A 26,195-nucleotide genomic window follows, 5' to 3' on the forward strand; every position below is an offset into this window, starting at 1 on the left:
TCATTTTTTGTGTGGTGACTTAGAGGAGTCTGCTAACGGGGATAAAGTGGCTTGCTAGAGAGCTAGATTCCAGATGTCATTTAGGGCAGTATATAATGTTACACAGTAAGACCTTGATCCATGATGAACAGTGATCCAGACATTCTCCGGCGCAAGACCTGTGGACATGAATGAGAAGGCTAAGCAACCTTCATTGGGGTGTTTCTGACAAACTCCGTGCTCTCTGAAAGCAAATGGGAAGGATACATGGTCACACCAACTAAGCCCTACTGTGTCAATTTGTGCTTAAACTTCCCCTTTACAGTACATGGGATTCCTCTGCCTTCCAAACACACATCAATAAGCACGATAGGGATTTCCAAATAGCTGCAATGTGTGATGGACAGCATAATTGGTAGATGTAGTTGGTGAACAGCAATCCACCACAATTCTTGTGCATACTTAACAAATGGAGGGTTAGAAACATGAATATGTACTTGAGTATGATAGCTAGTGTAGCTTAAACCTTTAAAAGAGAAATGATATGCTAACAGTAGGAAGCACAGGGCAATTTTGTGATAGTGTCACTAATAAATCAGAAAGAAGACATAAGCAGAGCATGAACAAAAATCTTGATATGACTTCTAAAGGGGTAGCCTTTGTAATATGTTTCTGCATTACAATACAGTATCTTGTGGCAGATAAAAATTAACATATATGTTGCAAGTTTTAAAGTGCCACTAAACTTACCTGGCAGGGGAGATACCTTGATCACTAAACTATGATATTTTTATGAGGCATCTTCTGGTATTAAATACTAATTATTAAGCTGCATTTTTCCCTGTCTTTTCTTTATTAGACCTTTGTACTGGATTCCAAACAGATATTGTCCCTCAGAGTAGCTCTCAACAATTAAGAATCCATTTATATTGATCTTTTGCACAAAAATGATAAGAAGATACTTAAAAGAAGTGGAGTGGTGGAAAAAAAAGTATTTTACTATTTCTCTTATTACTCTTGTTTCTTCTCACCTCCTACAGCTGGATTTGGCCATGTATTGATATTTCCTGCTAAATGCTCACCTCTTCCAGACATGGACTCCATGTTTGAGGATGACATCAGCATCCTTACCCAAGATGCCTTGGTGCAGGATGATGAATGGCTGGACAGTCCGAACACTGACCTCTCCAGTGATATGTGTTCTGCCTCTCACTTTGCTTTCATCACAGCATATGATGACATCAAGAACCGCTTGACAGGGCTAGAGCGAGAGAACACCAACCTCAAACGGAAACTAAAGATGTACGAGATCAAGGTGAGCGGCAGCTGTCCACAGTAAGGCCAGCCAGAAAGGAGCACATGCCAATTCAGGAAAAAAAAAGTTGCTCTAAACATGGGCAGGGGTGCATAGAATCAACTGTTGCTGCAGAACATTGAACCCACACAGTTTGGGATTGAGGGCATCCCTCCTACTTCTTACTGTGTCTGTTCCTGTTACTCTAGGACAGTCTTCTCCAGCTGCCTGTGTTGAGACTGCAGCTTCCAGAACTTTCTAGCCAGCATGGTTTTGGGAAGTCATATAATACCTCTGGAGGATACCAGGTTGAGGAAGGCTACTCTAGCCTTTTATTCATTTATGGAAGCCATTCTCTGGTGTTCCTCCACCCCCCACCCCCGGACAACTTGATCAAAGCTAGGATAGGTAGTTGCTAGATGGACCAATGTGCTGACAAAGTATCAGCCAGTCTATTGTGTTTTCTTCCTAGGAGAAAATTTATGTTGCTGCTGATGCTCACATCTTATAACTCTGTTCAGAAGTTTTTCTTGGTTAGGGAACAACCCTTTTTTTTTGTTTTTGATTTTAAATAAAAGAAAAGTAAATAAATAGAGAACCTCTTCCTTAAGCCAATGGCTCTCATATTATGGCCCACAGAATACTACCAGCTCTAGTTAGACATTCTGTGGAAAGGCTGTAGAAGCACTGAACATATTTATATCTTGCCCTGTATTTGATTTTTTAAAAATCCATTTTGTCCAGGCCAGGTAACTCTTAGTGTCATTTTTGTGTGTTTATTATAATAGCTAACATTGTTACCCTCTGACATTTAAATCTTGCATGCAGATTTGTTATTGCTCCCCATTTTGCACAAATGTGTACACACACACCTATTCTCATATACATACACATGCTTTGTTTTTTTGTTTCTGGCCTGTAGTTTCCATTGATCAGTGATTTTGGAGAAGAACGTATGTTCCCAGCTTATGACTCCAAAGAGACTTCTCTTCTGAAGAGCGAGAAAGCCAACCTCCAGCAGCAGTTGAATCAGTTCCAGCGTGAGGTGAGGGGAATGTCTCAGCATCCTTTGAAAATGGTTTTCAAAATCTGAATACGCTTGACTTTGCTGATCTTCTCATGGAATTTTGCCTATCGTATGGTACCTTCTGGGACGCGGTGGCGCTGCGGGTTAAACCACTGAGCTGTCGATCGGAAGGTCGGCGGTTCGAAACCGCGCGGCGGGGCGAGCTCCCGTTGCTCGTCCCAGCTCCTGCTCACCTAGCAGTTCGAAAACATGCAAATGTGAGTAGATCAATAGGTACCGCTTCGGCGGGAAGGTAACGGCGTTCCGTGTCGTCATGCTGGCCACATGACCCGGAAGTGTCTATGACAACGCCGGCTCCATGGCTTAGAAACGGAGATGAGCACCGCCCCCTAGAGTCGGATTCGACTGGACTTTACGTCAAGGGAAACCTTTACCTTTACCTATGGTACCTTCTACCACTGCCTCATGAACTGAGATGTGGTTCAAGGGTGAAGGTTTGTCTTATTTGGTTGACTTTAGTAGTATGTGACTATGATGGTATACAAAATTAATAAGAAAATAAAGTTCCCAACAGCTGGGGTTGGCTTAAGAAAGACTCTCCCTCCATTTTCATGGAGGATAATGTGATGGTGTGTGCTCATTTTGGTGTGCAGTTCTCTGCTGTTGTGTTCTGGGACTTGTAATCTCCACACATCTGGAGGGAAAGGTCCAGTACAGTTTCAATTTCAGAAAGCATAGTGAGCAAGTAATTAATAGTAGCAAAGAGATTTCAAGAGATAGAGTTTCACATGTCTCAAATCACACCTTCAGCTAGGTGAGACCAGCGGTACATTTGGATCTCAGATTCCAGTGTTCTGTTTGCACAGGAAGCTCCCAAATGACAACAGTCCAAAAGTGTGTGCATAGACACACATACACACACACACCAGGGGAAAAAATCCTGAGAACGAAGTACCTTATGAGAAATGTTATCTCTATTGTCTCTGTTCTTAGAAATAAATGATTGAGTAACTGAAATATTAATACCTGTGGTCTGGGTTAGAGTAGAGAGCCAATAGGCTACAGTGGATGGTGTCAGGTTTAAACTAAGTTATGCATTAATTATACTTTCTGTAAAGACTTCTTTTTACCCTGAACTGACATGCACCTGGCAGGATTGTATGAATTCTAGAAAATTTATCTTCGTATTCAAGTGAAACTGTTTAGAATTCTATGCAACTTCTAATAATGTAACTCATCATAACCAAAGTAATGCAATGGCAATAGAGATAAGAGGAGCTAATATTTCAAATTCATGCTGCACCTAGAAGATTCATGAGATAATCTTGGGTCAATTGCTGTTTCCCTTAGCCTTGCCTTCTTCATAACATTGTTGTGCAGATAGAGTGGGATGGAGGCTGTATGTGTGGGTGTGTGTGTATTATTTTTCTTTTTTTCATTGCATAAATATTTTATTTAATCATGAAATATACAAGGTTTCATGCAGTAAATAATCAAATGACTATATAGGAAGGAAGAAATACAATCAACCACCAATAATCGCAACAAAGGGACTCTTTTGAACAAATAAGTTTTATATAGTGCCCTTGTTTAGTTCTATATATTGTTTGTTTTATTTTCCTTTTATTGTGATGTTATAAATCTTGACACATTGTATTATTTCAATGAAGATTTCAATGCAATAATATTGATGTAATATGATTATAAATTATGAACATTGTATTATTTAGGAAGCTTAAAGTATTGAAAATAAGAAACAAGTAAAAATTCTATCAATGTTAATAGAATTTTTGGATGTCAATATTGCAAGCATAAAATTATTTAACCTTTCATCCAAAATTGAATATAACATAAAAAAGGACTGCTGCATTTCATATCAAAGTGGTAGCTATGTAACAATAGTTTTGGTCTGAAACTAATTTTTTAATATTAAGGTCTCCATTGTATTATTACTTAATGTGTGTGTGTGTCTGTTGTTAAAATATATGTTTGGGAAAAATTAAAAAACACAACTATTGATAGGCATCTCCTCTTTCTGATACATAAATTATAGTCCAACACCACCTTAAGAGTGAGGTACAATCCCCAAGGGTCCCTTTCTGGCACAGTAAGAAAGGTGTGAGACAGGGATGTATTCTTGCCCCTTCACTTTTCAATTTGTATGTCGATTCAATGGTGGGCTTTCTTCATAATCTGAATTTCCACGCACCTAAACTAGCAAGGCACAAAATCCCTATATTCCTCTATCATCTATGATGATGCCACCATAATGTCACAAACTCCTGTAGTGCTGAAAGGAGCAGTAGCAGCAATAGTTTGGTACTACAGACAAAATCACCTGGTTCTTAATTTTGATAAAACTAAAATTCTGGTCTTTGCTAAAAGAGCCACCCAACAACCCTGGAGAGAAGAATGGCACATGTTAGAACAGGCTACTGAATTTAAATACCTTGGGGTGGTTTTCTACTCTACAGACACCTGGAATGTGCACCAGAATGATGTAGTACATCTAGCTCTTAGGTCTACAAGTGCTATTAAGTGCTTCTTTTATGCAAGCAGAGGACAATTAATCCCTGCAGCATCAAAACTTTTTGAGGCCAAACCGCTGGCCCAAATCCTTTATAGGGCACAAGTAGGAATGTATGTGAAGTTGAATGCACTGGAAACAGTGCAAACAAAATTTTTGAGATCAGTCCTTGCTTCACCCAGTAGAACAGCAATCACCCGGTTAAGGCTCGAGACAGGAATGCCTGCAATCCAGGTAAGGGCTTGGAGGAGGATGATAAACTACTGGCTGAAAATCCAATTCTTCCCAGTTGGACTGATCCCTTTAGTTTTAACAGACAATTTTCCTTCTCCCTGGAAACAGGCCGTACAGCAGAAGTCGGCATTATATAGGCTTTCAGTACCATTCCTAATTTCTTTAGGATATGACCAAGCCAAACAGCTGTTCACTCAAAGAATAAGGGATATGGAATTGCCCCAACAATGGCAGAAATTGGATAAATAAAGGTTCTTGGGAAGCAGCAAGATACCTACTAAATCTAACTTTCCCCAAGCTGAGAATAGTATTTTTCAAAGCCAGGCATAACATCTTACCATCTGCACTGCTGCAAGGCAGATACACCAAAACCCATTACCCAAGTGTACCTGCCCATGTGGCGACAAGGAGATCGAAACAATTTTGCATGTATTACTACATTGTAAACACTACAGGGATATCAGGTCTGCTTATATTGTGCCCCTAATATGTAAATTTCCAGGAAGACCAGACAATTTCTATGTGAACCATCTTCTAGAAGATTTGAAACCATTTATTTGTGCAGTTATTTGTGCAATAGCCAAATTCTTTGTTGCCACAATGAAAATAAGGCATAACTGGTTACAGAAATAATCACTTCTGTTTTGTTTATCACTTTAGATTTAACACATACTAGCTATCTTGTTTTTAGATGATATATATTTTACTTCGTAGTCTGCAGTATTTTAGATTTAAACTTGCACAGGTAATTAATGCACCATTATAGCAGTATGTGTCACATTTGTTTGTGTTATTTTATCCTTGTAATGCTAGTATTTTATCTCATCTATTTGATTTTACTTTAGTGTTGTATCTTTTTTTTAAATTTCGCTGCTCATTGACTGAATAGGCTATTATATATAAATTTTATATTAATATGAACCAAATTCTGTAGAAATACTGTATCTGCTTTTTCATTTCCTCTCATCCCCTCCTTAAAGTAGGTTTTCAACCATTTATGGTTATGATGCACAACATGATGTCTAACTCTAAACGGATAATCTCAGTAATTTGGCTAGGTGGAGGCAGCTCCCTGGCTCCAAAGGCTTGGGCAACCCCAAATCAACTATGCTGTAAATAATTTTCCTTGATAAAGAAGGAAGCATTATTGTAGCTACAGAAACAAGAAATGGACTTGCTTGCTTGCTTTGTGTGCAGAATTTTGCCATGGAAGGATGAGCAGGCTTGAATTAAAGACAATGTGCTGTGTGGGGTGGGGAGGTGAGAAAGAGGGGGAAGAACTGAGGTGGAAGTGAAGGCCTTTCTATTGTTCTTCAATAATCTGGAATGGTGTATTTTTAGTATAGCTGGGATCTTATTCTAATGTCATTCTTAATTTAGTAATGGACCATCTGCATTCCTTCTCTTAAAACATTTCCAGTTCTCTTGACACTAGAAGAAAATGATGAAGCAGAGATTCCAGTGGTTGATTTTCAGTGCTCCGTGTCAAACGTCATACCCGGGCTAGGCAACCCAGGCACTTAACCCTAAATTCAGCTCTTGGCCAGACTTAGCAGAAGGCTTCCAGGCGCTCCTTGGCTCACAATTTTTATTGCAGACAAGAAGGAGGCCTCAAACCCAAACGGTTCATTGCTCATGACAGTGCAAAAAAAGGCCGACATGTTTTGTGGGCCATCATTTAAACTCTTGGGTTTATCCTTTCACCCTTCTGAATTAACAGATACTTGGCTAGTTTCTTGATGGCCTGAAGAGGCAGTTAAGATGTATTTACATGATGGTCTTAAAACTGCTGATCTCTGCTTCACCAGCCTCAGCTCTCACACTGTACATCTCTTTCAGAGGCTCCCTATCGTTAATGGAAATTGAAAAAAAATTACATCCAAAAAAGCGAAATATATGCAGAGAGTATTTAATTAATATGACTTATTTAGGATGCAGAATTCACTTATTTGTTTCTGACACAGTGGTTCCCTATGAGTATTGGTATTTCTTAGTATGGCTTTTTTTTAGTGGTGGCTGTATGGCTCAGCAGGAATTAATACTGCTAGATCATCCCCACCAAACAAATGTTGGTGAATATTCTATATCGTTGTATGTAGTGAAATAGAAGCCTTATATAGGGGTTCAACCACGTAATGGCTAAAGTAGTGAAAGGTGCCTAATCTTCCACCCCACTCAGTCTTCATCCTTCCCACGTTAAGCCAGGAGGTCTGAGGGGGACCTTCTGCTCAGGCTCATTTGAATACAGTTAAAAACTGGGCAATCAGGATTCCTTTCCTAAAAGAGCAGTCCATAGTACTTAGATTTACTTTAAAAGCCTGAGTAAATAAAAGGAAAGGAAAGCTGGCACCAGGTGAAAGTTCATGTGAGGCTTTGCGTCTGAAAACACCTTCTCCCTATCTGATACTTACTTTACTTCTTATAGGAGAGGGTTAGCAGTAGATGAACCAAAACCTGCTCCCACAAGTATCTGGCTTCTTGACTGCTGTTGTTGTTCACATTATTCCAGTTTCAGTTGGCTTAGCGACTACACTGTGCCTCACCTCCAGAATAAGACGTTTTGAGCATACTGGAGAAAGAGACTTCTTTCTGTTTGCTTTAGGTTCTTGTCTTTTTTTGTATAGAAAGCATGCTTATTTGGAAGAGACAAAAACAAAACAATTAGTAGCAGCAATGACGTTACAAATATTTCCATTGCTTCATAATACATTGGTTGTGTTCTTAATGGCTTCCTCTTAGAGATTCAGGAAAACTAGAATGACTTCACAAAATGATTTTGAAAAGCTAATCTCTTGGTGATATCCCAGTACATGTTTTCTTGTATGTGTCGAATTAACAAATGCACAAATTAATTTAATCCAAGGTTCAGCCACTTTTTTCTATGCAGTTAATTTTTTTAGAGTGACATTGTGACAATATTGGAGTAGAGGGTGCCAAATTTTTGACTTTGGGACATTTTAAAATATTTTTGGTGGGGGATAAGTAGAATAAATACTTTGGATGAGAGACTTAAGGCATCCACTGCATCAATTAACACTTTTCCCCAAATAGGAAAAATTGAACCAAAGTTTTTGGGGATGGGTGGGTAGTTTTTAAAATGGATTTGAACTTCTGCAAAGGCCTAAAATACCTACTTTTGCCTCATAATACCTCCAAAAGAGAAAAGGTGACACAAAATGTTGACTTTGCTCACAGGTACAGCTCAAAAGGTACTTTAGGGATATAAAAGGAGTGCTGGGGAACACGTACAGTTTATGCCAGAGGGTGCTTGTCCATGAAAAACGTTGACTGAAAATAGATTGCAGGATTTTTTTTAGGAGCAATGGAGGCCATTTGATAGAGTTATTAATTACTACTGAGTATATATTCACCCCATTTTCACCTCTAGTAAATAGGTTTTGCAGGTACACAATTGTGTAAATGAAAGCTTTCTCAAGCCATCTTCAACACTTTTCTGTGTGAAAATAGCTGGAGCTTGAGTTTTCTTTCACCGTAAAATGAGTTCTTCCCCATTTCATTTCTGAAGTGATACCTGTACCTGGCTCCAAATTCAATCTGAATTGTTGCCATATTTGCTCCATAATTCAGAAGGATCATCCAGGTTTGGTTTGTTTTGTTTTATTACAGCTACCCACACAATTATCTGCTGATTAGCAAGCTGGCTGAACACATCTGACTTAGGAGCCAAACCAAAAGAACAGATTCTTTTGAATGTAGTCTGCGGGAGAGGATGGTATAAGGGTCTAAAATGCAGGGAATGTGAAATTGCCTGTCTCCAGCCTTTGAAATTGGGCAGTCACAGATTTAGATAATTACTGGCTGCTGAACTGTCATTTTTGTTCATTTGTTTCTTGTCTTTTCTCTCTCTAAACCAGCTGCAGAAAAGCAAGGAAAGGGAAGAACAGCTGGAGGAGATGATCCAAGCCTATGAGAAGCTGTGCGTGGAGAAAACAGACCTTGAGTCAGAGCTGGGCCAGATGGTGGGTTTCAACTACCTTCCCGGTCATGTGTTGCCTTTTTTTTTCATATGCTTGATGATGTGGTTTGTAGACTCAGGAAATAGCCATGTTTCCAGCTGCCTTGGCTGAAGTACTACTTCACCGGGTAAAGATGTCTACTTCTGCCAGCCAAGGGCATCTGCAGGAGATGGTGTTATGTCAGAATAATAAAGATGGCAACCACAAGTGCATGATTGAAGCACTGCCCCTTTTTATGAACATCACACGTGTAAAAAAAGGGCAGGGCTTCAATTGCACCATCTTGACCTTTCTTATACCCCCACCCCACCCCACAGTTATCCTTGCTATCAGCCTGTTTTGTCTTTGGGTGATATAGCAAGAATTGTAGTCCAAAATATGGGAATACAGGTGGAGACAGGACTAGAACTAAATTTAACATAATTTATATGTAAATTTAATTAAAACTACTTTAAAGTAATTTAATATAATTAACATGATTAACCATGTTATATTTAATAGAATCACTAATGATTAACCATGTTACATGTAATGGAATCACTAATATTTTTATATGTATTGATTTGTTCGTCACATTTCTCCCTTGCTGAAATCCAGAGACCTGGTGATTTACAGAGATTATGACAGAGCCAAAGTTTCCCATCCCTTTTATAGCACAAACACCCTTCCTCCAAGGTCTGTCCCTAGATATTTCTGTAACATTTTATATGCTCCACTTAGGAGACTATTTACTTTGGCCTGAATTGGGGCTCTACCTATTAAGGCAACAGCCAGTAGATCTATAAGCCTCCCATATGAAAAGTACGGAGGAAGAATCTGTCTCCCATGTGCTGTTAAAATGTCCATTGTACACCCAGTGACAATCAAGTTTAATACTTCCAATTGTTAATAACTCTAATTGCCACTGTGACCAGGAGGCTGTTACCCTTCTCCTGGGTGACGGCTCTATGGAAACCTCTAAGAAGGACGCAAAATTCTGACCTGTAGCTATAGCTGTTAGAAATCATCTGGTTCCTCCCTCATGCTATTAATTGTTAGCTGCTAATTGCTTTAGGATTTTCTCGCAATTTTATAGTTGTTGTATTGTATGCTGGTCTTTTTACTATGTTTGGCCTTGGACTGTAAATAAATTTTGATTGATTGATTACAGAGATTATTAAAACCATGTCCAACATAAACAACACAACATCCATAAAGACATTAAAACAACACCACCCAAACATAAAACGGATGACAGTTTTAACTCCTTGTGTATTCACTTTTTCTTCTTCCATCACATTAAAAATTGTACAGATAGTCCTCATTTAACGACCACTCATTCAGTGACTGTTTGAAGTTACAATGCTGAATGAGTGGTACTTACAACCGGTCTTTGAAGTTCTGGCCATCCCAGCACCCCCATGCTCATGTGACCGTGATCTGGGTGCTTGGCAACCGGCTTGCACTTACGATGGTTGCAGTGCCACAGAGTCACCATTGCCAGCTTCCCACAAGCAAAATCAATGGGGAAGCCAGCAGAGAAGGTTGCAAGTTGCTCTGGAAAGTCACTTGCACTCTCCCCCACCCAACAGCAGCCACCCCTGGTCCCTCCGTGCTCGCACTGCACTTTACGGGCCACCCATGCACCCTTCTACCCCTGGCAGCAGCCACCCCTGGCCTGGCCGTGCTCGTGCTGCCTGCACACCCTGGCCACCTGCACACCCTCTCCCACTTGGCAGCAGCCACTTACCTGTCTGCTGGCCTGCTTGCAAGCCACCTGGAACCCACTTAACAAGCTGTGATCCTCACTTAACAATGGCAACAGGAAGTGCTGGGATTGCCATCACTAAGTGATGTTGTCATGTGACATCATGCTTTACAACTTCATTGTTTAGCAACAGAAATTCTGGTCCCAATTACTGTCTTTAAACGAGGACTATCTGTAGTTTTCTGGAAAGCTTAGAGGGGCTCTGGAGTTTCCACTAAAGATTTCAGGAAGCCCTATGAGATTTTGCTGCCATGGACTGCAACTCTGCCTCAGATGGAATGGGTATTTGTATGAGTTTTTGTCTCATCTTCCAGAATAGCTTGGCTGGCCATAAGCATCACAAATCTTAATTTAGGTGAGTAGTGAATGCCATTTGCTTCCCTGACTTTTGCCAAAAAGCCCCATAAGGCATTTCTGAATCACACAGAGGCTATTTGTCTCATTCAGTTGGGTTGATTTTAAGTGGCAGAATTAGAACTTTTCATGAATTAAATGACTAATGGATTTAATGGTATATCTTTTCTTTTATCCCCCACCCACGATAATCTGCCATACTGTTTATAAAAAGCTGTAAGATTATTATTTAGCCCAGCCAGAACTATACTGGCAAAGCTTGATTCCTTGTTGTTCAGTCTCAAATTGTGGATTAGGACATAACTTAATATAGAGCTTGCAATTCTTGTTATCCAATCTTGTAAGCATCACAATAATTGCTCTTAAATATGCTCTGAAAAAAAACATAATTTCACTTGGTAGGTCAAACTAAGGATTATTGAGCCCTGATATTCAGATCCCAACATTCCATAGTCAACAGAACTGATTTTAAGGCAGAAGTCCAGGGTCCTATTCAGCAGAATGAACTAGAGGGCCCCCAGATACAGCAGGCCCATCTTTTTGAATTAAGGGAAGTAATTCAACTCCTTTAGAGGGTGCGATATGAGACCAGAGTGGGGTCACCCAAAAGACATTCTACTGCCCAAAGCAAAGGATTGTAGGACATTCTCTTAGATTCATACAATGCTAGCAAGGAGATAGGACTCTTCAGCATTCCTGAGGGCAGTCAATAATTTAAGAGGTCCAGGATGAAATGTGGGATAACACTGTTCAGTTTTTCAAGTGGGGGATCTTATTTATCACTGCTAACCCCTGGCTGAGGCAGTTGCTTCTGTTTCCCAAATGGTAGGGCTGGTCCAGCCCCAGAATCTTAAGACTGTATTAATGGAGTACAAACTAAAATCAAGCATGAAAGTAGTGATACAATTTGTTTTTAAAAATTGTGTCAGTAGAAGAAAAAGAAAACTGAAAGAACCTCTTTCAAACAGAGGGAGCAGGTTGGGGAGAAAAAAAATAAAAGGCTGGGAAAGAGGAAGAAGTCAGGGTTGTAGAAAAGCAAGAGAAGGATTTGAAGCAGTGATAAGCTTTTGGGCTAAATGGCCATGGTCCGGTTTTCTTTTGCTCTGACGTTTTGCCAGCAGCTGTGGTTGGCATCTTCAGAGGCAGAGTGAGCTGCTTTGCAGTGTACCTGTCTCTGCAGCTCAGAGGCAGCTGAAATGGGCTGACTGGGCTCTTGTACTTGAACTCAGCAAGCTGAACTTTGATTGGTCTATGTCACGGGAGTCCAAGAAAGCTGGTTCTGGATTGATTCCTCTTTTGAACAAGTTCTAAGAGTACCAGTCCTGATTGGTCTGTTTTTGAGCCAGCCTTCTGATTGGTTTCCTGTGTAGGTAAACTTCTTGAGAACTTCAAGAGAGCTGGTTCCTGTTTTTGAGCCAGGATACTGCTAGGTGTCCTTCTGGACTGCTGCAGATTCCTTTAGATTAGATTATTTAATCTTGGTGTGGCGTAAAGCTGGGATCCATGCTTTATTGATTTTCAAGCTCTCCTTTCTTTTGACGTTTTTGGCATGTTTATGGATCTTGATGGCTTCTTTATTGTAGTCACACAATGAAGCTCAACATTGCTTCATTGATGCCAGCTGTGAAAACCTACACTAATATTGTTATGGAATGTGAGAATGACCTTGGAAGATGGGGCAGGTGGGAGAGATGCTGCCTGGGGAATGGTCAGATAAAAGGGGGAGAAGCCCCAGCTGAGTAATGGGAAGAGAAGGAAACTTAGAAAGAACCCGCCTTAAGGATCAGGCGGTAAATAGGGATGGTGGGAGATTTGTACTTTCAGACTTGCAAGATTCTGTTAATGTAGTCTAACAATAAAGTAGAAGTAGCTCATCTGGTCATGTTTCCTGTCTGGCTTACCTGGGAGGGTTGACAAATATGTAGAAATATTTGCGCTACTACTTTTTAATTTTTATTTAAATATACACTAACCCTCCCCCAAACTTTGGGAGTAAATACGAATAAGGAAAGAGAAACAAAAATAAACATCCACATTCAGTATTTCTATCTAAAACATATTTTTATAGATGGAAGTAATTACTTAGGAATTATTTTGTTGATATAACTAAATAAAAGAACACCCAGTGTGAATAAAACAATATTTAATTAAAAGGTTCTTCAAGACTGTTGGCTGCTGTATTAATTTTCAGTCTCTGCTAATTCTCACATTTTGAACTCCACTGATGTAGTTGAGCTTTCCAGTGTTTTCCTATAGTAACACTGGCAGCTAATAGCAAAATTGAATTAATTTCTTGTGTTATACCATTTTGTACATTCTAGGAAAAATGGACAATAAATCAAAATGATTCGAATTATTAAAGATACTGTATAGTTTTTCCAAGTTATTTGAAAATCTTACAACCCAAATATATAACTATATAGGCATTGCCATCAGAAATGGCTGTATGTAATGATTAGATTACAGTCCTTTAAAACAGTCTAAAATGACAATAAGTATTATAATATAGTTTTACAGGAGAATAGTGCTATAAAGAACATTACCTTTAATATCAGGGAGAAACAGGTTCTGTCTAGCAGTAACTCAGTAAACCTCCTTTGATATCTGAATAATATGTGTTAATCGTTTTAACTGAAGTTACTATAAAAATAGAATTATTTTTTATTGTTATCTTTCAAAAATAGAGAGCCAGTTTGGTTTAGTGGTTAAGGCACCAGGCTAGAAACCAGAAGGCCATGAGCTCTAGTCCTGCCTTAGGCCTGAAAGCCGGCTGGGTGACTTTGGCCAGTCACTCTCTCTCAGCCCAACTCACCTCACAGGGTTGTTGTTGTGGGGAAAAGAGGAGGAGGAAGGAGTATTAGGTATGTTTGTTGCCTTGAGTTATATATAAAAAAGGTGGCATAAAATAGTAGTAGTAGTAGTATTCGAGATTCATATACCAAAACCTCCATATTTTGGCAAATTTTCTATGATTTGTTTGAGCCTTTAAAAAGAATTTTATATAAATAAAAATTTCTTTGTCATGTACAAAACCAAATATTTAAAGGGAGTTGGAACTTTTTGAAACAGGAATACCAATTAAAGAAGAATAGCAATTCTAATTGCAGCTCTTCTACCAAGCAGTGATGTAGAAAAATGTTGCCCTGACTAAGTCAAGGACATGGACATTTGCATGAGTTTCTTGCTTTTTTTAGAATGATGAAAGGAGCAGTGTGACAGAAGCTCCGACACTTTTGAATGTGCATGGGATGTCACAGTATATGTACAAAAGGGGGTGGGCTTGTATTGCGATGCTCCTTTCATTATTCTGCCCCCCCCCCATGGCCCCACAGATGCCACTGCTCAAGAATACGAAGTGTGCAGCCCAGGGCTGCATGTGAATGTTGAGGACAGAGGGCATAGCCTTGAGGGACAAGAGCTGCTACCAAGGCAACCATCAGATAAAAGAGGTCTGAGTCCAGAGCAAAAATGTAGCATGAGATTAAACATCTCAGGCCCTTCCCTAGTTCTCACAAAGATAAAGGGAAGGCTGGGGATGCACATTCAGACTGGCAAGATTCTGTACAATAGCTTTGCAATAAAGTAGTATTGGCCTATATGACAATGGTTTCCTAGTCTGATCTACCTTGATGGGCTGACATTGACCCAACGGAATCTGTTTTGGGGGCCCCGGAGCTCCTCCATGGTGAGTGAGACCAAACCCACATTTAAAGTGCAGAAATGGTGCCTTAAGCATTAACAATGTTTATACCATCTTTTGAAACCCCTTCCCTCAATGGGTTCTGGTCCTGCCCACCTTTGGTTTATAGCAATGTAATTATGTCCATACAGGTAGTCCTCGACTTAAGACCACTCATTCAGCGACTGTTTAAGATTATGATGGTGCTGAACAAGGGGGACTTATGGCCATTGCAGCATCCCCATAGTCATGTGATTGCACCTGGCTTGTGATTAGGACATCACAGTGAGCCGTGGTCATGTGATTGCCATTTGCGATCTTCCCTGCTGGCTTCCCACAAGCAAATTCAATGGGGAAGCTGGCAGGGAAGGTCGCAAGTTGCTTTTGTAAGTCGCTCCAGCTGCTTTTTCTCCCAAGGAGCCCCACTGTGGAGTATGAGATCCTACCCCCTACCCACCTGCGCTTCCCAGCGCCCATGTGAGGCCCTTGCTGGCCTGCTTGCTGCCTTTGCCGGCCCACCTGTGCTTCCCAGCACCCGCCCGCTGCCCTTGCCGGCCTGCCTGCACTTCCAAGCGCCTGCCCACTGCTCTTGCTGGCCTGCCCATGCTTCCCAACACCCGCCTGCAGCACCCCCATGCTCCTTGCCTGGGACTCCTGCATAACGACCCACACAGTTCTGGGATTATGACAGCAATGGGGACTGCTGGGATTGCCCTATTTATATCCTATTTCCAATAAAGTTTTGAGAAATAGTTTATGCATTTCACTGCATCAGATGTGTGAAGATACCCAGGTAGAGCAAAGCAAATGGGATTTTATTATGTTTAGCATAACATATTATGTTAAGTACACTTATAATTTAATTGTCTAGATTTCTTTTAGGAATAAATCCAGACTGATCAGGAACACTTAATTACTTACAGAACTGTTTAGCTTATAAAGTGATGAATATTTTTTCATCTTGATTTAAGAATGTAATAGGCTTATATGTTGACATCCTGTGGGGATTGTTATTTGATTTAGGAATAATAAAAAAACTTAGCTTGTTTCCACAGAGTAGGGAATTTTTGAACCTCTATGTCACTTTTTATATAAAAAATATAGATTTGGCATTCATTCATTTTTTTAAAGCTTTAAACAGTTCAAAGCCATTCATTTTACCATTTAAAAAATGTGCTACTTCAGCTTCTCTTACCTGACCAAGATAATCTCTATGTTCGTCAATTAATTTAGTGAGGTTAGAGTTTACCATGCAATTTGTGATCTTAGTATTTTGAGAATTATTAGATGTATAAATAAAATAATATGCTGTAATTACTCTGTATGTCCTTTTGTTTAGTTAATGGAACCCGCTTTTCATCATAGAGCTTCCTCCCTCCCTCCCTCCCTTCTTATAGCTATTAATACAGTAAAATCTTGATTTAATGAGCCATTTGGGGGATTAAGATATCCAATATTTCAAAATGTCAATTAAATTTTAAAGTATATAATTTGTGGTGATTTAAGCTATGACCTCATTATGCAAATTAAATAGATATAACCTAATGTAACGCAAATTTAAGAGCTTTAGCTGCAATGCAACAGATAAGTCTGTCATTTCAGTGGGGTGTACAATGGAAAATTTGTCTGTTGCATCCAAAGTCCTTTCAACTGAAAATTTTACTGTATCTGAATTTCAAATAATTTAGATTTCTATAAATATCTTCGCAATCCAATATTAATGATTCTTTACATTTCATATTAAGAGCAGCATGAACTTCAGTATTTAATCTTAGTTCTTTGTCTCCATTTTTAAACATAATGTATCAGACTTGTAAAATGTCCTCTAAAAATAGTTTTCATGGCATGCCATGTAATGCATTCAATTGTATTATTTCCTTGGAGGAATTTTGTAATCCTTTAGCAATGCTGTCTTCAAGCCAAGCATTATGTAATAATGAGATATTTAATCTCAATTTAAAAGGAAGGAAACTCGAGATCCTGCATTAAAAAGACCTAATGCAATTGGAGCATTATCAGAAATTGCTATTGTTACAGCTATACTCTTGCTTAATATATGAGCCCTACTTGAATGAAATTAAAATGCTATTGTTGAGTAGATTTGATGTTTAGCTGAATAGCGTGTAAAATCTTTAATTGAAGAGTTACTAGTCCTCCAAACATCAATAAATTGATAAGCTGTTGGGTTATTGCTTTGATTTGCTAGCTAAGCTCTTGGGAAGCCAGTGACTTCGTTCAGAAAACTAAAAAGAAGGAGAAGCTGATCAGGATCAGAGTAAACTAAGAACAAAGATTTCAGAAAATAAGAGTGAGGATTGGCCTTAAATTTGAGGTGGGGGGGAGGGCAGCTTCTTCTGATTTGAAGGCCTCTCTGCTTGCTGGTTTAATGGTGATTAACTGTCCTTTCTGTCGTCATATCCATTTCTATCTTGGTCTCTCTGCAGAGAGCACTTGTTGATACGCATTTGAATCGCATCCGGAGCCTGGAACAACAGTTAAGGCAGAGAGATGGCAACACTTACCAAAATCTCAACACTCAACTTCAAAATCAAGAAGTCCAGTTCCGGTCACTTCATGGCACTCATGGTGAATTTTTTGATTTCTAGTCCAGGGAACAGGGTGTTGGTTGTTAAGTTTGAAACCAGCTTTACTCAATCTGTGCCCTCCAGTGTTTGGAACTACAAGTCCCAGAATTAGATATGCTGGGTGGGGATATTGGGAATTGTAGTTACAGCACATCTGGAGGTGCTTGTTTAGAGAATGTTGCATTAGCCAAAATGTGACACTGCAATTTGGGAGATTCAGTTTTGGTACCTACAATACAAGGTTAAAAGGACTGCAGACTGTTGAGGTGGGTCAAAAGTAGGCAGTTGTGATGACTAGAACGCTTGAGTTTTTCACGCAGTCAAGACTCATAAGCAAATGCCTAGAAATCTATTTAATGAAGCGAAGTGTCCAATACAGGGAAAAAGTTGTGAATGCCAATTCCCACGCATTTCTACATTTAAAATCACAGAGGCTTCATTCCCCCCCCCCCACTATCCCTGTAGGTATGTGCCCCTCCTTCCAGTGCTGGCAGATGGCTGGAACGGTTTCTCTCCCAATGACCTTGGGGCAAGGAGCATCTAGCCTAAACAAAATGATTCACATTCCAGCCTGACTCCCACTCCCTGCTGGCGATTTGCAGGTTGACACGGGTTGCTAGAAGATGGATGCAAGTCTTATAAGGTGTTCTGGGAACATTTAATCAGGGAGCATGACATAGTAGTCATAGTTCAGAAAAAACAGCTGCATGTCCAAAGGGCCAGTGAAAGGAGAGGTGGTCAGAAATGGGTCTGTGCTCAGATTTCAGAGAGGCAGAAGATGAAGTAGGGTGGAATGGTGGTCAAATATGTCCTCTGAAGTCAGCTAGTAGTTTCAGCCTGTGGGGTCAGCTGACTATTGAGACTCTTGAGAGTCTGGACCTAGAGACTAGAGGGAAGTCTTAACCCCAAAAAGTCTTACCTTACCGTGGCACATTGACTCATCAACATTTTTTATTCAATTATATAAAAAGAAATAAATTATATAATAAATTATAACTTTGGTATCTTGCATTTTCATTGTATAACAATCTTGACATTTAAAATAAAAAAGAATTAAAATACTGAATTGAAAACAGTTATAGTTAAAAGGAAATATAATCCAGTAAAAATCTATCATATACAGACACACAACACAGCTAATAACATATAACTTAAACCCTTAAAAACCTGTCAATGTAACACAGTATTAGTATCCAGCTGAAAATGTAGAGCAGTGCCAATCATTCAAAGGGCTGTGTGAACAGATACACTGAACCTGTAAATATAATGAATGTATGAAAATTGACTTAAACATGATTAATGTATGAATTAAACAATGAATCTATTTCAGATTTTTAATTGTTCAATGTTATTCATTTTAAATCCTATACCACAATTACCCAAACAGGATCACTTTAGCTGTGTTGAATTTAAACTAAAATCCCAGCACTGCCTTAAGGGGATAAAACAAGATTGTACTGTAGGATAATATTTGTGAAATATTTTAAGACCCTGAAACTTTGTATATCAGAAATGTAGAATTTGTGGGCATTCCAGAAGGTGCTGAACTACAGTTCCCAGCATGCCTCACAGTTCACCATGATGTGTGGGATTGATGAGGATTGGAATATTTTAATTGCTCCACCTCCTGCTGTATAAATGCTAAAATCATTATTAATATCAATAATTGGCAGAAGTAGCTATTACTTTACATTAAAACATAAAAATATCCATCCATCCTAGGTAATTGAGGGAGGAGTTATATGCTGACAAGAAATATTGCAGACTGAAGGGGAATTGTGAGACCGCAATTACTAGACCAATGACTTCTGTGTGAATATTTCCTTTACTGGATTCAGTAATTGTAGTTGAGTCCATGCACTCTAGTCCCTGACACTAGATTTCCACCTGATTATCAGTGGAAAATGTTTCTCAGTCAGGTCCTCAGATATGTTTTTAGAGGCTTGGAAAAATGAGGCAAACACACCGATAATCCAGAATCTAATTAATCAGGCTGGCATAGCCCAATCTATTGATTTCCCATGTTTAAATGGAGATTATTCACACTGTGGCACAAATATTTGCCAGCCAGTAGATGGTGCTGTGATTCCTTGAATCTTGGGTGGGTGCAGGATAGCCCATTTCCAAAAGATTCCCTTACAACTCTTTGACCCTTATTTGCCTTGAATTCCTAGGAGAAGAGTTCACCCTAGAAGGCAGGCAGGAAAGGGATAAAAGGGTTAATTAGTGAATCTGTTTTCACAGTCCAATTTTCTGGATGGTTTTACCTATTACCTCTTGACTTCTTACAGCAAAGTTCCTGCTCTTGCTTAGAGGGCAGCTGCCCATCTCTGAGAAGATCTGAAATGCTTGTTGATCCTGGCGATACAGAGCTATGACCTTAGAGGCATATCAGAAGGGAGTCTTAGCTTCTTAATTTAAAGGTGCTGGAGTACAAACCGACCTTGGCCTTTGCATAGTCAGACCTTAGTGTCCCTGCAAGGGTGGGTGGCCAACCTTTTTCCGACCAAGGACCACAACTGGTCTTTGAGTTGTACGCTTCAGGCCATGCCCACCCCCCACCTCCATCCCCATACGTATGGCCAGGATAAAACTAAAAATGCTTTAAATTAAATGAAAATGAAAATAAACTCCCCCATGGATTTACAATTTAGAATGGGCTCTGGTGCCTCTATGTAAAGCTTTGGGGCCTCAGATCATGAACCTCTATTTTAGTGAGAATACAGTCATAAATATGGCTGGAGCACCTTTTAAAGACACTAGAAAGCAACCTTGAAAGAAGTAATCATCTGTATATGATGGTCCCACTTCAGGATTTGCCATCTGTCTCTTTCTTTGGTTCCAGCACCCAGCAGTGCCACGTACATGGATCTTTTTAATTCCCCACAATTTCCCTGTTTTAGCATTATTCTGAACAACGTGGAAATTAACTGGATTGTTAGATGCATCATCCTTGGTGATTTTTTTGAAGGCTGCCAGCACAGTCATATGGGCCCGTTGATGAACAAAAGGCTCCCACAGAGAAAAAGCAAGCACTGTTGCTGGGCCCATCTCATTCTTGGAGTCAGCACTGTCCAGACTTCTCCAAACTTTACATATTGTGCTTGCTGCAATAGATCATGCCTCCATATCAATAATACTTAATTCAGTCTCTGCTTTTTTTCTAACTTCATCATTATGAATAAGTAAAATCAATAACAAGTCAGTAAACTAAGTGGTCTGTTATTAATTCTTGCTTCAGGTTTAGAGATTAACCACAAGCCTGCTTGCATATTTCGAATTCTGGCAGGAGATAACCTTCTGCTAGTTTACAGTGGCCACCAAAGATTGTCGTCACATATGGCCTGTTTTCATGGGAGCTATTGTTCGAGTATTGTTGCCACAAATTATTTGTCCTAAAAAAAAAAAGTACAAGGAGTCAAACTTCTTTGCAATTCCAGTTCTGAGGAACTCTCAACAAAATGGTGCTTCATCATTTTGCGAAACGATTAGCCCTGTTCTCAATCCTGCCATCTTTGAAGATCATATTCTCTCTCTCTTCCCACCTTTTTTTACTCCTTCACACACACCCGGTCCCTAGTACTGGATCGCTCAGTGAATTGGCCGAGCCCACGGAGCCTGGAACAGGCAGAAGGCTTGGAGGTCCAAAGGCTGGAAGTGGAGCTTGAGAAGTCAAGGCAAGAAGTCCAAAACTCTCAGCACCGGGAAGAGCAATTGAAGGCTGAATGTGAGAGGCTGCAGGCAGAGGTGAAGCGGCTGCAGGAGACCCGGGCTCAGGTACTTTTAACTCGATTTCCCACTATTGTTGTTTAATGACAGGGGGAGTCTTGTTTGAAACATTTAATTGCTTTTATAAAAAAATCAAGGCAGTCTGAAATGTTATTTGTAATAAATCCCCATAACTGAGGCCTCAAAAGATGAAACTGGGGAAATTATGAAGTGGCAAATAATTTGGAAAGAATTTCCTGTCTGCACTGATGTTAGTTGTTAGTGGTATCACATCTTGGGGGATGTCCATGGTGAAGTCTGTTTGGTGCTGAAGGATATTTAAAATACCCTTGGGAAATCCTGGGGGTTGTATTTTTCTGGGGTCTCTGTGACTTCTGGCTACGAAAATAACTGAGCCCTGGTATTGTAACTCCCACCTTCAGAAAGGAGGTGAACTTAGCTGATAATTGCAGCTAGTTATGTTATATGCAAAGATATTTGCTGTATGAGACAATGCCCTTGAATTATTCTCATCTCCCTGATTAAAAAATAAAAATGGAGCTCAGATAGGAGTTTTCTTCTATCTACTATAATTCCAGAGGCTTCAGTGAGGAATATCCATCTCAGTCCTTCTGTCTTCAAGCTAGTGAAACTAGACCACATTGTACAACAAGCAAAAACTCTTGTCCTACTCTTTGGGTATGTCCTACATCAGTGTTTCTCAGTCTTGGCAACTTTAAGATGTGTGGACTTCAACTCCCAGAATTCCCCAGTCAGCAAGGCTGGGGAATTCTGGGAGTTGAAGTCCACACATCTTAAAGTTGCCAAGTTTGAGATACACTGTCCTACATTGTCAAATCAGTGTTTCATCAACTATATTCTGCAACATTCAGCACCTTAAAAACTTTCAGTGGCACTTCTAAAGGCAATGAAGTTCTTGCTATTTTTCCTTGCAGACCGTCTTTCTGAAAAGTAGAATTTCAGTGCTCATTACACCCAAAGCCAAGTATTGAAAAGGCTGAATGTTGGGTGACTCTTTCTTTAACAACTCTCACTCCAGATGAAGTATGCCATCATATGGGAGTGGATACGCCTAATTAAATTAGTATATCTAATATTATTAAAAATTTATTATTTAAATATTTTTATTTCAGTATGCCTCTTATTCCACACACTTTAACAAAACAGTCATAGGGGTTCCCCTTTAAAATATGTGCGTTCTTTGCTGGTCTGTGGCCTTGAAGAGTTTAAAAAAACTTTGATCTAATGACTTAATCCAGTAGTTCTATGTAAGTGTTCTTTTGAACATGTGTGGTTTCAGAATGTATATTTGGGAGGGGGGATTGACTGTGAATATTGGCCTTGCAAACAGCTCCATCTTTGCCATGTTCACTGGTAAACAGGAGTAAAATTTTCTGTGTAACTGAGAAAGCCCAAACGATTTCTGTATGAAAATAGACAGTTCTACTGAAAACAGTTCGAAGGAGATTTTTCTCCTCCTGATGAACTTTTGAACTTTTATTGGGGGGGGGAGAAGAGAGTTGCTGTTGTGATTATTTTTAGATTTTTATCCCACCTTTTATATATTTGGGTCAACTCAAGGGAGGGAACATCCCTAATACTCCTTCCTCCTCCTCTTTTCCCCACAACAACAACAACCCTGTGAGGTGAGTTGGGCTGAGAGGGAGTGACTGGCCCAAAGTCACCCACCCGGCTTTCGTGCCTATCAAGCAGGTTTTATAGGACAGAAAGTAGGGTTTGTATATTTGGAAATGCAAACCTATAAAAACCCGGTTATTAGAAATGGAAGATTTCTCTACAAATATGGATTCCCATGCAAAACCACTTTTAACTTTCTGAGCAGAAACACTCCACACTGTAACTGCCATCAACTTTTATTAAGGCACAGTATTTCATATAGTTTCCTCCAAGCAATGGCCAGGAATGCTTAGGTTTGATAAAGCTTTGACTTGAGATCCATGAGTAAAAATTGTAAGATTATTTTTTAACAATTAATATTAATATTTTCAGTGTCAGAATTCCTATTTAAAACTAATCCCATTCTGTTTCATACTTCTATTTAAGTAGTTTGCTAAGAATTCAATAAGTTTGGCTCCTTGTGACAGACATCTTTGTGTAAACCAGAAATTGCATGAAATTATTACATATTTTGACTGTCAGCTAAACCTGATTCCAATTTTTGGCCTACATTTGTCTTTGCCCAGATTTCAGAGATTGATTTTTATATCCATGCTCTGCCTTTTTTAAAGATAATGCTTTATAATTGTACATGATGATTTCAGACTCAGATTACTGTGAAGAACTTTTGTGGAAGCCTTATGGACACAAATTAAATCAAAATAGTTTAAATGAGTCCTCATTTGTTCCAGGTGCAGATTGCAGCTTCGCCCTAGCTGTGTTCCCCTGATTTTTGTACTGGGGATTGTGGAACTGTTGGGTTGTACATATAACAGAGTTTGCTTTAATTTTTTTTAGGACCTTGCAGCTAGTCAGTCGGAGAGGGACATGGCATGGGTGAAGAAGGTTGGAGATGACCAGTAAGTGCTATTCTTATTAGTAGATAATCATGTTTATTGGGATAGAGTTGCCTGGATGTGCAAGTGCTGAACTGTCAACTTGTGAAATGAGATGAATTGAGATTTGGCTGAACAAGGCAATGATGTCCACTGTGACAAAGTTGAGGTATCTCAGGTTAATAATGGCTGGTGCTCATCATGCAACTGAGAGGAGGTAGAAGTGCCAGAGAGTTTCCAAGAAGAAGTTAATTATGTGAGTATAGGTGGTGGGTCCACATTATTATTCAGTGTATTTGTATTTACATCCTGCCTTTCTGCCTGACAATCTCTCTCCAGGATTGTTCATAGTAAGAAACAATTAATGTTATGGAGATCTGTGAAGACTTCAAGTATAATGACAGGCCTGTAAAATGTCCATTCCTCAAATGCTGCCCTTCAAAGGATGTCCTAGTTAGTGATTAAAGCCAAGCAGCCTTTAGTTGTTTTGATCCTGAGGGTAGAAAAGGGGGTATCTCATCCCAACACCTGGATAGTCCCTGACTCCTTGTCATGTGATAATTGAGATACTTCAGCTCAGCAAAAGCAAAATAATTTTTGTGGTATTTTAAAGAACAAAATTTTTATTACAATGGAAGGCTGGAGATTCTTACCATACTACATGGGATAACCAACTCATTTATGCAAAAACGCTGTAACAGTTTTGTAAAGGGTCACACTCTATAAGTAATGAAATCTCTCTGTTTTTTATCCATTTCATTTCCCTTTTGTTAGCCAGAGCATCAGAGATCCATACATCTGCTTATAGGAGTTATGCCATCTTTCATTAGTAGTTGTGAGAGCCAGTTTTTAGACAGCCACAAGTGAACAGCCTGGTACCAGATCAGACCATCACCAAAACCATGACAATCATTTCTGCCCCAAAGAGATTGACTTCTAGCTAATTGAATGGGTGGAAGAAAGAGCCATAAGAATTTGAAACCTTGATTTCTCTATAAATAGGTCTTTGAACAATTGACGAGATTCTTTCATAAGCTTCTTTAGCTTTTCTGCAACCAACCAACTTATTTGAGCTTTCATGTACTTGGAAATCTATTCTTGCAGAGTCTCACTAGCTAGCTGAGAGCAGTCTGACAGCAGCAGTCTGTTGCACTGTATACTAGATAAATTTTGCAATCCCTATGCAGAACAATAATGGACACAAATCTGACTTTAAAATAGCTGCATCCAAAAACCAGCAAGGAATGCTTCCCCAGTATTGTCTGATGTTGACTTCAAGGTAATCAATCTTGAGCCAAGGAGTTCAAAGGCTAATTTCATAACAAAAGAACAGATCTGAAATTTTAGGCATTTTAAAATTTAGGTGATAATCTAATTTAATGGATACCAAGTCTCTGATCATACCCCAATCAACACATCAGCAAGAATATCAGTGTCATAATCAGCAACTGTTTTGTGAATTAACACAAGACAGTAATTATTTCTTGTCTGCATCTCCTTCATCTCATTTTCATCTGACTTCTTTTAAAATTCCTCTTCCCATTTATTCCATTCTTTTTATTTATTTAATTGATTTATATAGCCACCCATCCCACCTAAGTGACTCTGGGTGTCTTACAAGCTTAGAGCAAACCAACCCACCAAATATAACCCTCTGCCACCCAAGGATAAATTGTTAATCCCACTCGCCATCAGTAGTAGCAGAGCTCAGAAATGGCCAGGGCCTCAGTGCCTTGTGAAAGACTAACAGGGTTGGGATAATGCACCAAGGATTTCATGAAATTTCAGCCCATGAAAGTTTACATCACAATAACTGTGTTACCTTTAAACAACCATAAGAACTCATGTCTTTGTGGCAGCAGCACAACAAGGTTCTAGGCTATGGAGATCAGAAGAGTTGAAACAGCATCCTGTATTTACCAAAACTAGATTTCCTTATGTCCTTAACTGAGAAAGGATTTTGAAAACTAACCAAGTGATTATCACAAAAGTTTTTGTGGGGTAAAAAAAAAAAGCATATTTTATTCTATTAAAACATATGCTGTAATAAGTTTGTTAGTCTTTAAGGGGTCACAAGACTGATGGTTTTTGCTACTATAAACTAACACAACAAACCCTTTGACAGTTTGGAGATGTCCTGAGCATGGTTTCAGTTAGTTCCACCGTGTTTCTCATTTGATGCTATCTTTCATGTCTTCCAGTAGTAATTTTCATTTCAAGACGTAAAAAGGGATGTATGTTTAATCAGTGAAAGACCAGCACCTTATATTGTGTTTTTTTTAACCAGGCACACACTTAAAAATGGTATTGCTTGAATATACAAAAGAAAGGGTAAAATACAAACATAAGAAAGTAAAACAAATAAACAAGAAACAAAAGAAAAATTAGAAATTTAAAAGTACATAGTAAAATATGTATATAAAAAATAACTCTGTTTTTAAACAGCAGATTAAGCCTTGACCACAGGAAATACTGTTGCTTAATTTCTTTGATGCACTGACAGTAAGTTCATTAATAGATGGAGAGTGACACTTATCTTCAATGCAGGAT

At 39.2% G+C, this 26,195-nt stretch overlaps 1 protein-coding gene across 1 annotated transcript in view; it reads left to right on the forward strand.

Moving 5' to 3' along the window:
- Positions 1-26,195, forward strand: part of TBKBP1 (TBK1 binding protein 1) — an 88,650-nt gene that overhangs the window by 12,169 nt on the left and 50,286 nt on the right. The window contains exons 2-7 of the mRNA XM_063300758.1: positions 1,020-1,294; positions 2,196-2,318; positions 8,937-9,041; positions 17,263-17,404; positions 20,984-21,180; positions 23,608-23,669. Of these exons, the coding sequence (XP_063156828.1) occupies positions 1,073-1,294; positions 2,196-2,318; positions 8,937-9,041; positions 17,263-17,404; positions 20,984-21,180; positions 23,608-23,669 (851 nt within the window). The 5' untranslated portion in view covers positions 1,020-1,072. The remainder of the gene's footprint in view (positions 1-1,019; positions 1,295-2,195; positions 2,319-8,936; positions 9,042-17,262; positions 17,405-20,983; positions 21,181-23,607; positions 23,670-26,195) is intronic.

The sequence above is a fragment of the Candoia aspera genome, chromosome 4, assembly GCF_035149785.1.
Source record: "Candoia aspera isolate rCanAsp1 chromosome 4, rCanAsp1.hap2, whole genome shotgun sequence".
NCBI lineage: Eukaryota > Metazoa > Chordata > Lepidosauria > Squamata > Boidae > Candoia > Candoia aspera.